The following is a 16,889-nucleotide window of genomic DNA, read 5'->3' as shown; positions in this document are numbered from 1 at the left end:
ATTTGTTGCACATTTCTTGAAGCTCCGTCACCTGTTTCCAACCCGTTATCTCCCCCTGGTTCATTGGTCAGATTATAAAGACATAACCGCGCCTTTTTGCAAATCCTGGGTTTCCATTGGCCAAAAGAGACGTTCGTCACGTCGGTCTGAAGCGCTTTCACCCGCCCACTGTTTGCTCAGGTTGGAGTGACCGAGACGGACAGCTGAAAACCTCTTTTTTTAATTTCCCGGCATATCGCTTTTGTTATGTAGCGAAAAGGCACTTTTCGTTATTTTATAGATAGAAAACAGTGACGAGAATGAGTTAAGCGAAGGAGTGCCATGTTACCGCACCTGTTAAACTTCTATTACGCGTCTGGGGTTGTTCTTTTTCCAAAGTGAGTGAAACTATTGGATTGGAGCTGAAAGCGCATTGCCAATGTCTCTACTCTGCGTCAAAGGTAAGTTTTGTCTTATTAATTTCATTAAACTGAAAATAAACCCAGTATATTGTACCCAGAAAAGCGCATGTCCTAAAATGTTACGAGTAAGAAGCTTTGGAAGTATTCATTCTATAAGAATTATAGTGTTCATCGCGTCACTAGCTAAAATGTGGTCGGTGCTATCAAAGGTGTTTATAATTATAGGTAGTCGGTGCTATCAAAGGTTTTTATCATTGTAGGTAGTCGGTGCTATCAAAGGCTCCTAGTTTTACACGTTGTCTTTTTGTTGTTGGGTTCACCGATTTATCGAAATAAAAACGAACACTTCCGTCAATTGTATTTTGAATACGTTTAAAAGTATTTTTTGAAATTCACCATTTCATCATGTAACGAGCTAAAAGGTAGTCGGTGTTATCAAAGGCTTTTAGCAGTTGGAGGTAGTCGTTGCTATCAAAGGCTTGTTGTTGAGATCCTAGATTTATTGGAATAAAAACAAACACTTCCCTCAATTGTATTTTCAATACGTTTAAAAGTTATTTTTGAAATCCACAACTGTACGTCTTATCGTTAACGATAAGTATGTCAAAGTAATTAAGGAGCTTGCTACATAATGTCTATTAGCTCAAACCCCACTTGGACTGAAAGTCAAGTAATAAAGTCGACATAGCGTATGCAAATATCATTTAGACGTAGCCCACTTTGCTGTTGGAAAGAAACTCCCAATTTTCTGATTAATAAAAATAATAAGTAGTGGTAATATTAATGGGTAATTGATGATATTTTCGAGATCAGAAGTTTCAATGTATGTGACCATCCTTTTTCCCACTCAAAATGGGCATTTTTTTTTTTTGAGGAACCTACTCGGGAGTTGAATTCTCGTTAAGCGCAAATTGAAGGTGGGCCGAGCGAGGCGAGCGACTCAAGTGGAATGAGAGGAGAGATTGCGCCGTGGCGGCGTTATTAGCTGACGTGGTGACTCATTCCTCCATAACGACAGCTCGCCAAATGGATGTCGCTCATGTATTGATAGTCAAGATGCTCCATCTCCATGGCGATGTCTCAACGCGCCACTTTACACCACAAAAAAGTAGACCTGTGGCTGAGACGGGCTGGGATGTTGGCGTCGGCGTTCCCAGACCCCTTCAAATTGTACTTTTACGGCCTCTGTGAATGACTCGTTGACCTTTGTGTATTCGGGGACCCGGCATGCTAAAATCCTCTGGGCTTTTTGCCTGTCATTGTAGCTTTTTGTTTTAATACCCAAAGAGAAAACAACAGTGAGTTGTGATTTTTAGGATCTATTGCGTGCATCATTCAATAAAATTGTGAAATGATTTGTCGTCAATGTCATTTGACAGCTTAAATGCTATGGCCAGAACGTTCCTTGAGTTGAAATCACATTTTTGAAGTAGTGACATGCATAGTATATGCTTCAAAGTTCAAGCCAAATACCACGTTGAATCTACTATATTCAGAGCAGTTGAATACGAAGAGCATCAGCGTAGTGGAATTGTGTGAGAACCAAACATTGAGTCAGGGAGAGAGAGCCAGCGCTTAGTGATTGTGTCTCTAATCCCCTGACCATCTGTTTCTCTCTCTCTCTCTCTCTCTCTCTCTCTCTCTCTCTCTTTCTCTATGGCTCTCTGTCTTTCTCTCTCTTTTTCTCTGTCTCTCCGATCAAAGCCAACATCACCAGCGGAAGTGCGCTTCTGCACGTAGAATTAGAGACCATAATGTCACTTCCTGTTCGCCGCTGTTCTCCAAGTAAAGCATAATCCCTATTTTTTTTGTCACGGAATCCTTTTTTGCTTTCCGAGATCATTTTCGAACGACCCAGGCAAAATTTGTTATTATTCTCGTATACAGTCGTTCTAGGAGCAACTAAAATAAAGTGCTTTGTAATTGCAGCAAAGCCGGGTAGATCCACGGCGGCCGCCCGCCCGCACACACGCACGTATGCAGGCCGCGATAACTATCGGTTTCCAGCATTACTGCCCGGCACTTTCTTGTCCTCGGGCCTTTGTGAAATAAGATTGTGCAAATAATGCTAAATGGCCACTGCTCAGCTTGTCTACTGCACTGACGGTACAACTAAAAGTCTTTCTTTCTTTCTTCCTTTTTTTTGCTAGGACCAAGCTGAAAATACAGCTTTGCGGATCTGTTTGGGGGATTGCATAACATTGAAATGTCCTAGATTTTAAGCTAACTGAGCAGGGAGGTTCCAGTGCATTGAAATATGTGTAGTTTGTTCCTCCTCCATCATCCTCATCATCATCATCATCATCATCCACTTTTAGCCCATCTGCCAGCTAAGGCTCCAGAGGTTTAGTAGGTTATATTTGCCCCAACACTGGCACAGCAATCACTATTAATCCCCTCCAAAGCACTTGACAATCCCACAAATATTGTCCCGTGGCTGCACCAAAGGAATCAAGATGGCCGCCGGCAGGGCCCATTCATTTTCTAGCCCACCTGTCCTGTAACCTAACGGCAGCATAGTAGTTATTATATGGGATTCCTTTTAGGACTGACTAGGCCACAACTGAATTGTCATTTTTTATGATGCACTAATCCTACCGAGACTATTGACGACAGGTCTCTCCGAGTGAATACTAAATACCTATCTTTAGTTTGGAAGCCGTTCTGAGCGCCCATCCACGGTCCCAGCGGCAGGCACATTAGCAACGTGGTTTGCGCTCTGGATCTTGTATGTGATCCTTCTTCCCTCGGCACAGTATCAACGACCGCGATGGTGGTACGCCCAACATTGAAACTATTTGAGCCTGAAATGTATCATTCTTTGCGTCTAAGCCGCCGAAGAGGTTAAAACAACAAGAAAAGAAGCTTTTGTAAGCTGCCCGAGTGCCAAGCTAAACGTCAGTTAAGAATAGTACGGTATCGGGAAACAATGAGTAATTCAAGAATCGAACCTCTTTGAAAACATTTGAACGTTTATGTGCACATTGAGTGACAATGATGTCATGCGCCTGATTCTTTCTTCCTTTTTCCTTTCTTTCTTTCTTTCTCACTGTTGATCTACTTTCAGTGTAATGGTGTGTCACGAGGCACGGTTCCTTTGTTTGAATATGGATGACCAATGTCAGGCTTCCATGACAATTGCATCTGACGTTATTCGGGCCGAAAAACAACCTCCGTCGTGTCACGCGTCTTAAGTCTATGCAAATATTAGCGCGGCTGTTTAGTCCTGTCACGTTCCCGACGCGTAGGAGGCCTTTTGTCTTCGTCCTTCCAGGCCTTGTTTGACTGACTGCAACTAGGATTGTGAACTTGTTGAAGTGGCATCAAGAAAAGATCACATGATAAGGGTGTTTAACCACCTCTCCCTTTTTTTTGCAGTGAAAAAAGCCAAGCTCGAAGGACCTTGGGGTGAGTACTCTCTTCAATGTTCCTCTTACGGCACATTACTCTCTCCATACAATTTTGCGCTTTACGTGAGGTGCAAAGTCGTGAAATGTGAGCCGTGTAGGATGAAGCTTCCGTGTCGGCGTGTGCACTTGACTTAAGATCGTTGTCGGATCAGTCCAAATCCAGGGCCTCTCTCCTTCATGTCGATCCCTTGTTTGAAGTTCACACCCGCGGAAGCTTTTAAGCCTCATCTTAGCGCTTTGGAGTGGCCCCGCCGACGGGGTGGCGAGACTTCACTTTCGGGGGAGCGCTTTAATAACGCCCCGACGTGAGTCACGTGTGCCTTTTAGTCGCCGGGCTCTTTCCGTGGCCCGGACGGCGGCACGTGTAGCACCTGCCCCAAAGCAAACACGGCGGATAATTCACCTAACCAAACACAAGGCCTGTGGATACAGAGTACGCGTCTATACAGCTCTGTTGGAGTAAATATACACGATGGAAACATTCATTTCCACCTTCCAAACTTTCCCCCCATTGACCTCGGATACGGCGCCACCCACGTAAGCCTTCCCACCGGCTGCCTCAGGAAACCGCAGCTCGATAAGAAGAGAATTTATGTTGCGGCCTTTGCCAATGTTTTCAACGGGACTGCAGAATGATGCATTGACCGGGAAAGCCAGTTAGAATAGCAGACAGTCTCAATCGCCCCTTGTTGACGGCCACCGCACACTTCTCTGCCAATCCGTCCCTTTGCCAATGGCGCGACGGCCCGAGCGACTGCGCTTCCCGGGGCCCCAAGGTTATTTTATCCGGCGGGTAAAAGGCCAACTGTCACTATGAATCGGGGCTTTTGTCTGTGGCCGGAAGCATGGAACGGGAGCTCGGCGTATCCATGGGATTTGCGGCACCCCCCCACCCACCGCCCCACCGCACCCCATTTTGTTTGACCTTTAATGGAGAGGCAACAAGTTGGGAGTGCAAGGGCACGGGTTAAAATCAATGAATGACTCATCTAGAACGAAGGGACGCCTTTCCTTCACGTCTCTGGTACGAGTGTCCGATGAATCCTCTCCATTTTCTTTTCAGACAAATTCAACACGTACGTGACGCTGAAGGTGCAGAATGTCAAAAGCACCACCATCACTGTGCGTGGAGCTCAGCCTTGCTGGGAACAAGATTTCATGTTGTAAGTATGTGGTGTGTACATCCAAATGCTCCTGGGAAGATACTCAAGCGGATCTAGTCCATGTAATGCACGTCCAGAGAATTGATGAGCGCCAAACCATTGTCTCAATGAAATGTGCCAATTCCAAGGAGTCTCATTACGCCACTGATTTATTCGGCGCTCTCGTTTGAGTGAAAAAAAAAATCCTTTATCTCCGCACCTGGACGCCATGGAAACTCTGCCGGTCAAAGCGTCCGAGCCGCTCACTTTGATGAATGGGCCTATCTCGGCTCTCCTTTTTGATTGGCCCACAGATGAGTGTGCAAATGTCCTTTTCATGTGGCTCCCTTTCAAAAACTAACGTCCAATTTCATCGTCTTCGGGCCTTTGAATCGTCCGACCAGGCCGACTAGATTAGTTGGTCGCTGGCGGAAGGCGGGCCCCTCCCTATCCAACTTTGCCTTTTTTTTCCCCTCGGAGTAAAATCTTGTTTTCTTCCACAGTGAAATCAATCGGTCGGGTCTGGGCCTCATCGTGGAGGTCTGGAACAAAGGCCTGATCTGGGACACCATGGTGGGGACGGCCTGGATGCCTTTAAAGCATATTCATCAGTCGGAGAAGGTCAGAACGCCAATGTGGCCTTGCCTCTCCAAAAGTAATGTTTGGCGCCACGTATGAAATTTCCGACTCCAACGCTTGACTTGACCCTTTGCAGGAGGGCCAAGGCGAGTGGCATCTACTGGACGCCGAGGTCCTGATGAAAGCCGACCAGATCTACGGCACCAAAAACCCCACCCCTCATCGACTCTTACTGGACACGCGCTTTGAGCTGCCTTTTGGTGAGTGAGGGACTCCTCTTTTTCTGCTCTTGCTACATTTCTTTGCTCAGTCCCTGGCCAAGACGCACTTTTGGACCTTTCTCTTCTGGAAAATCTAACGCGGGCCACTCATTGTCAGTCCATAAATCAAGATATGTATGTCTATGGGAGGCAGATGATTTATTTTGAGATTTTTTTTTTTCCCTCCAACCAGATATTCCAGAAAATGAGGCTCAGTACTGGACAGACAAACTGGAACGAATCAATTCCATGGAAATCCTTAACGAGGTAATGACATTTCACGTAGCTGTATGGATGCTAATAAATTATGGCCCAAGTGTAGTTTGAAACTCACAAAGGTCTCAATTTTGTGTTTTGTCTGATAAACAGTATTCTCCTCTGGACGACGTGGACGCTCATAAATTGCTCCCCACGGCTTCCCAGTGCTGTAAGTCTTTTCTACATTCAGTTTCTTATAACCTGGAGAAATATTTTTATTTTTTTATGACTATAAATGGATTCAGTCTGAACTGCGTCAAGCTCATAACAGTCTCAAAGCTTTGTTCGCATGTCTGTTTGGTCGCAGACATTTCTACAGTCGCTGGTGGCTATTTCCAATTCTTTTAAAATTTAGAGTCAAAAAAAGCAACAAATAAATGATGCCTAACCCTGTTGAATTTTTTTCTCTCCCTTCTACCTACCTACTTGAATTCACCCATTATATTTACACCTTTTACCAGGCAACTATTTCGGATGGGCCGACTCACTGAGTATGTAAAACCGCCACTTTTCCCGGTCAATCCTCGGCGTCCGATTCGTGCCGTCCTTCCATATTCCCCGACAGCGTTTGTCCGTGGAGATTTGAGATGAGGAAATCGACACGTACCTTTGCTCTGAATATATACTTTTGTGATATCAAAGCCAAAACAAGTGTGTCGGTGTGCCAATCTGTGCAACCACAATCAATTGGTTAAAACTAAGGATAACTGTCATATACGCAGTGGTCATTTGGATACATTTGTCTTGGTTTGTTTTTGATATCAAGAAAACCTGTCACGGGGCTTTTATATTCCTAACCTAGTAAAAGTGTCCCCTGTTTATATTCCCAACGCAGTAAAAGTGTTTTCCCCCTGCACCCATTTTCCCCACTCGGTGTCTAATCTAGCGATACTAGAGTGTACAAATGTCCTAATGTCTTCTTAGCATTCTATTTCCATCTGTTGAGCCATTTTGATTTTCCGGGTCCCTGTTAAGATGGAGCCTATTCAGGTGCCCAAAAATCTTTTGCCTTTGCCTTGTACTTCAAGAAATGGGGTCAATTCATCACAATATGCTAGCTTTTTAAAGGATGCATTCTCTTTAATTTTTTTTTACCTCTGATGATTCGAATGTGAGGATAAAAGATTTTCCTTTGTTTTCAGCTTTGGAGGACCAGGACAGCGCCGTGGATGACCGTGACAGCGACTACCGCAGCGAGACGAGTAATAGTTTACCGCCACGTTACCACACGACAGCTCAGCCCAACTCGTCCGCGCACCAGTATCCGGTGGGCCCTCGGCCGCATCGCCTTCCGGACTCGTGCGCCGGCTCCCTCCGCAGTCTAGAACTGGAATACCGAGACCAACGAAGCAGGTAGGCTTTCTCAAATATTTTCATTTAAAAACAAGCTAGAAGACTAACTGAACTAGAAAGCACAGCCTCTATGTGATGGTGATACAAAGGAGACATGCAGTAAATGTACTGGAATGTAATGACTTGTACTTTGGCATTTATTCTAATGTTTGTTTAACACATTAGGCTCTTGATGATTATTGTTTCAGTCCAACGCTTCTGTTTTTCTTTCACTTTCACCCTGATGAACAATGTTTGGTTTGCTTGCTTGTTTCTTTTCTCCTTTCTTTCTTTATCTCCTTTATCCTCTACGTCTCCCCCCCCCCCACGCGCTCACCTCCTTAAAACGTCACCGCGCTTAACCGAATTAGATCGCTCAATGAAAAGGGAAGAGTCAGAATTATCCCGGTAGATTCCCAAATGGAAGATTGGGAAAGCCCATACGGAAGGCCGCTTCAACAGAGTGACCTTTTGGAGGATTCACGTGACAACGCTCGAAGCCACCTTCAAGATACCCGACGACTTTCTTCTTTGCCCGTACTCTATCCCCAAGGCTACGACACCATCGATCGGCGAAGAAAGAAGCCCGCCGGGGAAGTGGGGGAGAAACACGGAGGCGGCAAAGTCACCGGAGAGCCCCGTGGGAAAAGAGGGGCTGCCTTTAACTTTCAGAGGTCAGAGTTGCAGGCTAGGCAGCAGGACAGTGACGGTGGTCTTCTCTATAAGACAAGGATGTGGGCTAAAAATGAACTGGATGTCACCCTGGAACATTATCTGGCCTACAAGAGCGAGCAAGACGCAAGCACGCAATGGCCGTGCCATTTGGAGTCGCCCCATTCCGGGGACCACCGTCACGCTTCCTTCAGAGTAAGCCAAGACGCCCACGACTTTTCCGCACGAGACGTGTCCGCGTCGATGACCGGACGAGACGGAAGCTTCCCTTATGACTGCTACGCGGACCAAAAGTGCACAAGAGCCAGAACTGTGGCAGAGGCGGCACTGTCGCCGGTAGAAGAACCCCTGGAAGAGTACGTCGACCCCATGGACGAGCTGCAGTGTCTGGTGGAAACCGTTTCGGAATACCTGGCCGAGAAAGAGGAGGAAATTAGCAAGTACGCCTCTCTTCCTCATCCCACGAAATCGAGGCTATCGTCTCAGGGAAGCAACAAGTCGGATGGCGGAGAGGAGCACCAGAGTTTGAAGGATGCTCTAACGGCAGAGAGTCGGTCGCACGTTACCCCAGGAATTTTAGGCGTGCGAGACGCCATGAACTCCTTCTTCAACAATCTCACGGACCGAGTGGCTCCGGGGTCCGAACGGCCCGTCGCACATCCAACGTCATCCTCTGAATCGCCGCCGCCGTCCGGCATCACCAAGCTCTTGTCCTTCATTCCTAAATCGAGAAGCTCTGCCCCGGTAGCGGTGGTTTCTCCCGTGGAATCGGCACCTGGAAGTGTCTTTGGCCCGCCAGCCAGAAGGCCGTCCAGGGCAGAGAGTGGACCTGAAACGGACGCTCGCGCTTTGGGTAGAAAGGGGCAACAGTTGGACCTCGGAGCCCATCCTCAGGGCGACTCTGTTCTAGGCAAGTTAAATCCCCTAAAGCTGTTTCCCTCAAGAGAGGTGAAGAATCCCAGTGAAAAAAACAAGGAGCCAGGGCCAACGGATCATCGTGGTGGCGACTCCCCATTTGGTAAGACTAGCGTTTTTGTCAAAGGAACAAAGGAAAGCGCGCCGTCTATAGCCGCATCGGCAAAGGCCCACACTGCTAGCGGCGCCGCGCCAGCGGATAGTGGCCACTTATCTAACCTGAAAAAGTCCTTTGGTTCGCTGATCCCCCCTTTGGCCCCCAACATACCCCAGGAACCCGTGGCAGTTTATCCCGTATTTGGTTCATTTGAAGAGCCGGGATGTCAGAACAAGTGGAAGGATCCGTCATCCCATCAAGTGCCTTGGCCGTCTTCTGAAAAGGGCTCCACTCAGCCACAAGCAAAAGCTGAGGGTTTCTTGTCAGGATTTTTGAAATTTGCCTCCAGTGAAGATGGAAGGACAACAAATGTGGCGCCATCGCAAGATCAATCCACACAGGTCTTTCGCCAAAGGCCTGCCGTGCCGCAGCAAAACACAGAAAAAGGATGGTTCTCTAGCATATTTCATCCGGCGCCCGAAACCCCCGGTTCAGAACCGAGTAGTACTGTCATCAGCCCTGGTGTTCACAACCAGAAAATGTCACCCAGTTTACCTCCAGCCAATCCGCAACGTCAAGCTCCACCTCAAAGTTTTTTCTCTGGGCTTTTTAAAGCCAACGCCCCCGAAGACTCTGCGACCGTCCCGCCTCCAGCGAATCAAGTAGGAACGTTTGAATCCAGCGCTGAGCCGCCAAACGACACGCGGCGGCGCGACCGGCCGAGCAAAAGCATTGCAGCTGCAGAGGTACCCGCTCGCGTCATCCAACGGGATACAGGTAAACAAAAGTTTTCTCGACAGCAGACTGTTCCGCTTAAGGAATCTCCACCCAAATCGGGCACTCTTCTTTCGGGTCTTTTTAAGTTTGCCTCTGCCGACGGTACAAACTCACCGGAGCCCTCGGCAACCCCGCCTGGCCCAATTGTCCCCGGCGTGTACGACACTCGCGAGAGCCAAGAGGAGAACGTTCGGATGTCTGAACGGGGTCAATGGGGAGTTAGCTCAGAAGACAATTCTCTCGCCGCTGCTTCTCGGAGACTGTCGGAGTCTTCCAGACAAGACCGTGTTCTCCAAAAAGCCAAAGGTGTTAGCGAGACACGGATCCATGTGGCAAGTAATCCCATTCATCCAGAAGAGAAAATGACAGCAAATCCTTCTAAAATGCTCTCTGGTTTGCTAAGCAAGTTCAGAGAAAGCTCCGAAGATCATCTAAAAGACAGCCAGGCGCCAATAGAGCGCCCCTTTTGTCAAAACAGTCATGCAGTTCTACAAAATCCCGCACAGAGCCATTTTAACAAACGCCCGCCGAGCTCCCCGGACCATAAGAAGACTCCGCAAAATACCCGGCCCAACGCCTTTCCCAAAAACAAAGCCGGCCCCAGGGAATCTGTTTCTTGTTCCTACCTGGACACGTTGGGCCGGCCCACCGAAGCGTCGCATCTCTCGTCACCTCATCTGGCTCCGGGACGGAGCAGACACGATTTCCAAAGTGCCCCCGTGTCCATCGACCGGGACAGTTTGGATTTAAGAACCACGGCGACTTTTGCCAGGTCCCTCCGGCAGAGTCACGCGAGTTACTCCTCGTTGAGCACGGGCAATTTACCTCAGTTGTATTTCTCAGACTCTTCCGGTGGCGATTCCCGATGGGAGGAGACGGAGCCCCCCATTTGCGGCAGCCTGCCCTCGGTGTGCGTATCGCCCGGCCAATACTCCAGCGGCCAACTTTCTCCGTATCCATGGAGTTCCTCGTATGATGAAAACCAGTGGATCCGCGGAAGTACCATCTGGCAAGAGTTCCAGAATGAATCGTTGCGTGCCCGACTCCGACCGGAGGACTCGTCGGGCTACGGCCAGAGCCGGCAGAAATTGCAAACTTTTCCTCCGGAGGGCAATCGGCCTCTGGCTTCCCCCACCACGTGGCAAGGCGACGTCTGTTATGCCGATGGGATGGAGCCACGTGGGAGCGCCGAAGTTTACCCCCGGCAATCTTGGAACGGCCACGGAGAAGAGTTGGCCAACGTGGAGTATAGCTCCGATAAACAGGGAGTGTTGAATTTAACCACTAAACAAAACGCAAGGTGGGAGCAATGGCACTACGGCGACAGCGCCACTTGCAGCTCCAACGGAATCGCATACCACCAAGGCTACTACGAGGAGACGGCGCCCGCCTTGTCTTACTCGGCCAACTGGCAGCACGCAGTGGAGACCAACGGGATCCAAACCGGTCCGTGCAATTTGAGTCGGGGCCAATACGCCGGCCGGCCCTCCGACGGCAATCTCCACACGGACGACGGCGAATGGCATCAGCAGTGGCTGGCGCTCCTGGAGCAAGGTATGTGGTGGCCCGCCCAAGACGGGGACTGCGGCTACTTTGTTTACACCGATCACGAGTACATTTATGCCTTGCTGACAGACGCGGACGGCGAATACGTGTACGTGTGTACCCCCGAAGACCACTCTTGGGTAAATGCGCCGCCGCCGCCGTGCGATAGCTTTCCCAGCGCCTGGCTTTTCGACGAAATGGTCTTAGTGTGTGGCTTCAAGATTCCCCTGTACAACGAGGACGAGCTGCTGTGGCTGCCCGGCCAAGAGTGGCGACTACTCAACGGCCCCTTGGACCTGTCTGCGGCTTTCCGAAAAGGCAACCAGATCGTCAACCTAAATCTTGAGCAATTTGCTCAGATGTTTGAAAACTCTTTTGCCTCGCCGGGGAGCCAGTGCGCACCTTTCACGTCGTACACGTTAAACAAAGTGCGCGTGGGTCAAAGGGCGAGCGAGGAGGTCATTCCAGAAGACCGGGGCAAATACGTCATGGACCTTTCCTGTCGTGCTAAAGAGCATTGGGGCCCCGAGTGGAACAGCCAAGAAAACAGATCCTTTCTGGCGCAAAAGGTTGCCGTTTCACTGAGTTCCACCGCCACCGCAGGCCTGAACCAGCGGGTGCTTTACGACTGTTATCGACCCAGCCAACGGCGCCGTTCGTCCACCGGCGTTTCTATAAAGCACGTCGAGGACGTGTCTGAAGAGGAGTGGCGAAAGAGCGTGGCGCCCGTAGAAGCCCGGCCCATTCGTCCGGTGCAGAAGATTTCATCCCTCATCTCTTCTTTGGTGGGCAAAGGTCCCGCGCTCCCGTCCAACGTCCCGACTTCCAGTCGGAGGGAACGCCAGAACACGACCGACAAACTTTCTAAAAATGTGATTTCATCTAGTGTCAAGCCAAAGATCCTGCCAGAAGATGCTAAAGCTGCGAGTCCAGCAAAAAATGTACAGGAAAGAATGACGGCTCCATTTTCGAGCACAAATCAAGTAGCGGGTCCCCCGGCACAAACCGCTTCCAGTTCGCAGAAAGCCAGCTTGCCGAGGCGGACCCCGGCGGAGGCCTCTCCGCCGGTGCCTTTGGGATCGAAGGAATCCCGGATGAAAGGCGGTCCTCCTGGAGGACCGGCAAAAGAGCCCGAAGGCCTGGCCCAAAAAGCTCCCGAGCAGCCGGGACCGGTCAACTTTCTCAAGTCGGCGGTGGGAATGGAGGGACCCCGGCAAAAGCCAGAGATGTCTCCCATTCAGCCCAGCAAAAGTGGAAATGTTGCAAGTCCAAGTCCAGTTGAAGAGCCAACGGGAGTAGCAAATCTATTTGGCTCAATCGGCAGCCTGTTTCATACGGATTCTGCCGGCCCGCCCAAAAAGGAAGCGCCCAAGCCGACCACAGCTAAACCTAAAGGTGGTATACAGAGACAACAAACACTGAGCCAAAGTTGTACGCCTGGAGCAGGAAAAGAAGCGCCCTGCCCAAAACCAAGAGAAGTCTCCTCTAACGTCGCCGGTGGAACTTCTTCAAGCCAGACAAAAGTGCCACCGCTTGACCAACAGACCAAAGCAGAAAATATCCCCCAATCCTCCAGCGGCCTCTTTGGCTTTTCCCTGGGTCAAATTTTAACGGGACCGTCGGCGGGGGCCGCCCCCCAAACCGGCGCTTTGCCAGCGCCTCCACAACAAGAGTCTTTGGGCAGAGGATTTTTATCCGTGTTTAGCGGCTCCGGTCCCGTCCGGGCTGCCGGAAAAAGTGAGCCCTCGCAGGCAAACGCCACTCCCCAACAGCCAAAAGTGGAATCACCGGGAAGGAGTATTTTAGCCATGTTGGGAGAGTCCCAATCCACCAGCCGCCCCCCTCAACCCGAAGCAAAAACTCCACAAGAGGGAATTTGCCCACCGAGAGATCGGCAGACGGCGGGCTTCTTTTCCATGTTTGGTGGCGCAAATAGTCAACCGTCACAACCTCAGTCGGGATCTCTTTTCGGGGGAATGGTTTCCGGATCGTCCGGTTTAACTCAAAACCCGGTAAAATCTCTCTTTTCCAAATTCGGCGATCCCACTCCCCCAGCGGCTGAGCCAACAACGACAGGAGCGGCGGCGGCGGCAGCAGCAACGGGCACGTCCACGCATCAGAGAGGAGTCCAAGAGCCACGTCAACAACCGGGCGTGCCACCGCAACCAAAAAGCCAGCCTCCGACAGCAGGTCAAAACGCCAGCTCCGTTCTAGGGGGGATATTAGGTGGGCTGTCTTCCTCAAGCGAAGGTACAGGCAAAACATTTTTGTCCATGTTTAGTGCGGGCAATGCCTCCCAAACGTCAGGAGCCGGCGCAAATACTTCCGTGGCCGTGCCTTCACGGCGCCCCAGTCCAGTCCCGGTACACTCTGGCGGACCCACGACGTCTCAATCTTCACCTTCCGTCAGCTCCGCTGGCAAAGCACCACCACCACCAACACCAAAATCTTCGGCTAGTCTTTCGCTCTCAGGCACTTTGTTCCAAGAAGACGTGGATAAAGTTTCAAGTGACCATCCACGGGGCCACGAAAAGGTAGAATCCAAAGAACTCGAAACCAGATGTGAAGTTCGGCACGTTGACGTCTCTTCCCGAGAAACCCCCCGTGAAGGTACGACTCCATCGAGGGAAACAATGGCTAAGACCGCGGCCCAGGTCGTGGCTCCCCTTGAGCCACCGGCGCCTACGCTGAGTGGAGCAGGTCAGACGGCTCCAAAACCAGGATTCATTTCAGAAAACCTGCCGGCCAAAGGCTTGCTTTCCTTATTTTCTGGGGCTAGCGCCCAAGCCAGTGAGAGCCAGGTAGGTCCAAAAGGATCACCGGGCCCCAGGGACACCCAAGCTAACAGCCTGTTTTCTGTCTTTGGAAATTCCTCCCCTCAAACTGGGTCCGAGTCCGGAGGTTCTCTTCTAGGAGCCGTTTTTGGAGGCTCTTCGGGCCAAAGTGCCGCCTCCCAGCCCGGCGGCGGCGGCGGCGGCGGCTCATTCCTCGGTGGCTTATTTGGAGGTCAGCAGAGCAAAGCCACTGCGCCAACTGCGCCAACTGCGCCAACTGGCCCGACAAAGAGCAGCGGGACGGCCGGACCTCCGGCGGGAGAATCCTCCTTCATTGGAGGCTTATTCGCCGGCTCTGGCTCCGCATCCCATAGCGCCGGTTCCCAGGCAGGAGGCTCCCTACTCGCCGGCCTATTCGGAGTTTCCACGGCTCCGCCCGAGGCCACGCGGGCCAGCGGGGCACCGGCCGGACCCGTTGCCAAAGCTTCCACACAAATGCGTGTCCCTGCAGAGTCCGATGCCTTAGTCCAATCTTCCACCCTACCTCCAAGTATGCCAAATGTAGATGACGGGAAGAAGATCACTACTCTTTCCGAGGCGACCACAAGTGCCCCTCTTGAACAAAAAACAGCCAGTGACCGTGTTTTATCTTCTCCTGGAATTGGCCCTCCAGGCAAGGCTGGGCCAGAAATATTGCAGAAAGATCACACGGCAGAAAATGTACTCCAAAAAGATGGTGTCGTGGAACGTTGTTGCCTTCAAACAGGTGAAGCTGAAGCGGCGGCGGTCCACCATGCTGTACCTGCAGAAGCAGAGCTCGGAAAAGATGGCTCCACTCCAGATGAAATGCCACCGAAAAATGAGGAGCGGAAGACGGTAAGCACACCCGCACTCGAAGTTCCAGGACCGACACCGGCGGCGGAGAAACCCCAAGATCATTCTTCGAGGGGTACAGTCACGGGCCCGGTCTCCTCCCTTTTTAAACCGACGCTGCCCGGCCAGGCGGCGGCCGCTCCAGAGAGAACGGGACCGGGAGGATCGGTGGCCCCGACTGCTCCCAGCCAACCTGGACCTTCGCTCCTGGGAAGTATTTTTGGAAGTTCCAACAGCCAGAGGGTAGCTCCCGCCTCGGCTGGAAATTTCCTGGGAAACATCCTTCAGGGTTCCGATCAGCGGTCCGATCAGCGGTCCGACCCGCCCACCGCCGGAGGCTCACTCTTTGGGATCTTGGGAGGACAAACCCCGGGTCAGCCAAATGTTCCTTTACTGGGCGGGCTCTTTGGAGGGGCCGCCGCACCGGCACGGCCCGCCGCTTCCTTTCTCGGAGGAGTCTTTGGAGGCCCGGCTCCGCAGAGTGCCGGACCGCTTTCCGCCGACACGGGACTGAAAGCCCGGCCCTCCGAAAAGAGCGCCGGCGGTCCGGGAGTGGCGCCCAGCGGCACCCCGGCCGATCCCAATAAGATGCCCGACTCCAAAGCAGCGGATTGCGCCCAGGAGAAATGCGCTCCCCTCCCGTCGGCGGAGGCCGCCGGTCCAGACGTGGTTGGTGAGAGGGAGCGGGCAGAAAGGGAAACGCCCACCGTGACAGAAAAGATCCCCGTTGAAAAGGCGCTGGAGCCGACCGCGGGCCCAGATAACCACGGCGTCCCAAGAAACAGTTGCGGCCACGCGGCTCCGTCGGACGATCACTCGGCAAAAGAGGCGGCGGAGCCGTCTCAAGCCAAGGCTCTCTTTGGTTTCGTGTCGGCACAAAGCCACAGCGCCAGATCCTTTTTCACGGCAGCAGCCAGCCCCTCGGCTTCCGCGGCTCCCCAGGCGGAAACGGGCACTTCTCTTTTTTCCGGACTAAAAACCTTGTCCGGGGGTTTATTCCAAGAAGAAAAAAGTGTCGGCCCCGCGTCCTTTGGCTCCAAATTTGGCTTTCCCTGGCAAGCGGAGCCGCCCAAGCCGGCCTCTTCTCCACCGGTCACGTCTCAACCCAAGCGCGGTGGTGGCAAGCCTTCCTCCGGGACGGAAAGCGGCGTCGCGTCCGATGCGCCTCGAGGCGAAAGGGTAGGTTCCACGGATGAGGTGGTCCCCCGGGCCCAGACGGGCGTTCCCGGCAGCCCCCAACTCCATCCCCCCGCACCCTTGCCCTTAAAAGCCACTCCCCGAATCCCTGTAGAAAGAAATCCTTCTTCAGGTGCTAGCAACGACCAGGCGTTGGACAAGCCATCAGAGAGGAGACTGTTGAATACAAAAAGGCTAGTAAAAAAAACATTCTAAATTCCTTCCTTGCTGAAATGTACTTCCTCCAATCTCGACTTTCGCTTTTGCACCCGACTCTATTTCCAACGTCCGTCTTAGTTTAGTATGTAGTGGCTGTTTTTCCAAAAGTTTCGGTTCGCATTTCTAGTTGAAGTTGAAAAAAAAAAACCAATGCATTTGCAGTAATGAATGCAAATGTTAACCTATTTTCTATTGTAATATTTTTTCAACATGCCACAATCTCCCTTCAAGGTTTGCTACCTTTTTACGTCACGTCATTGTGAAATGGGCCCCCATTCAAATAGGGTCTGCCATCGTTGTGGCGAGATGAGTGGGGTTCACTCTTGCTTTCCAAGAATTTGTTCACCGATGCTGGTCAGAAATCCAAAAGCAAAATGTTTGGAAAATGTCGAGGAAAAAGTTCCCCACCCATCTATCTACTCGGGCTAGAGACGTGATGGGAAACCCTAGAGATTTTCC

At 51.2% G+C, this 16,889-nt stretch overlaps 1 protein-coding gene across 9 annotated transcripts in view; it reads left to right on the top strand.

Moving 5' to 3' along the window:
- Positions 1–139: 139 nt before the first annotated feature.
- Positions 140–16,889, top strand: part of unc13bb (unc-13 homolog Bb (C. elegans)) — a 28,701-nt gene continuing 11,951 nt past the window's right edge. For 5 of the 9 annotated variants that reach the window (XM_077737460.1, XM_077737463.1, XM_077737462.1 and 2 more), the window contains exons 1-9: positions 158–440; positions 3,780–3,809; positions 4,875–4,974; positions 5,457–5,574; positions 5,669–5,792; positions 5,986–6,059; positions 6,162–6,219; positions 6,512–6,541; positions 7,193–7,403. In XM_077737460.1, coding sequence (XP_077593586.1) covers positions 419–440; positions 3,780–3,809; positions 4,875–4,974; positions 5,457–5,574; positions 5,669–5,792; positions 5,986–6,059; positions 6,162–6,219; positions 6,512–6,541; positions 7,193–7,403 — 767 coding nt within the window. In that variant the 5' untranslated portion in view covers positions 158–418. Of the gene's footprint in view, positions 441–3,779; positions 3,810–4,874; positions 4,975–5,456; positions 5,575–5,668; positions 5,793–5,985; positions 6,060–6,161; positions 6,220–6,511; positions 6,542–7,192; positions 7,404–7,753; positions 16,662–16,889 lie in introns of those variants that run through there. The other 4 variants (XR_013329434.1, XM_077737458.1, XR_013329435.1 and 1 more) reach the window with 4 other exon arrangements.

The sequence above is a fragment of the Stigmatopora nigra genome, chromosome 17, assembly GCF_051989575.1.
Source record: "Stigmatopora nigra isolate UIUO_SnigA chromosome 17, RoL_Snig_1.1, whole genome shotgun sequence".
In the NCBI taxonomy this organism is placed as follows: Eukaryota; Metazoa; Chordata; class Actinopteri; order Syngnathiformes; family Syngnathidae; genus Stigmatopora; species Stigmatopora nigra.
This window is presented reverse-complemented; position numbering and strand designations above follow the sequence as displayed.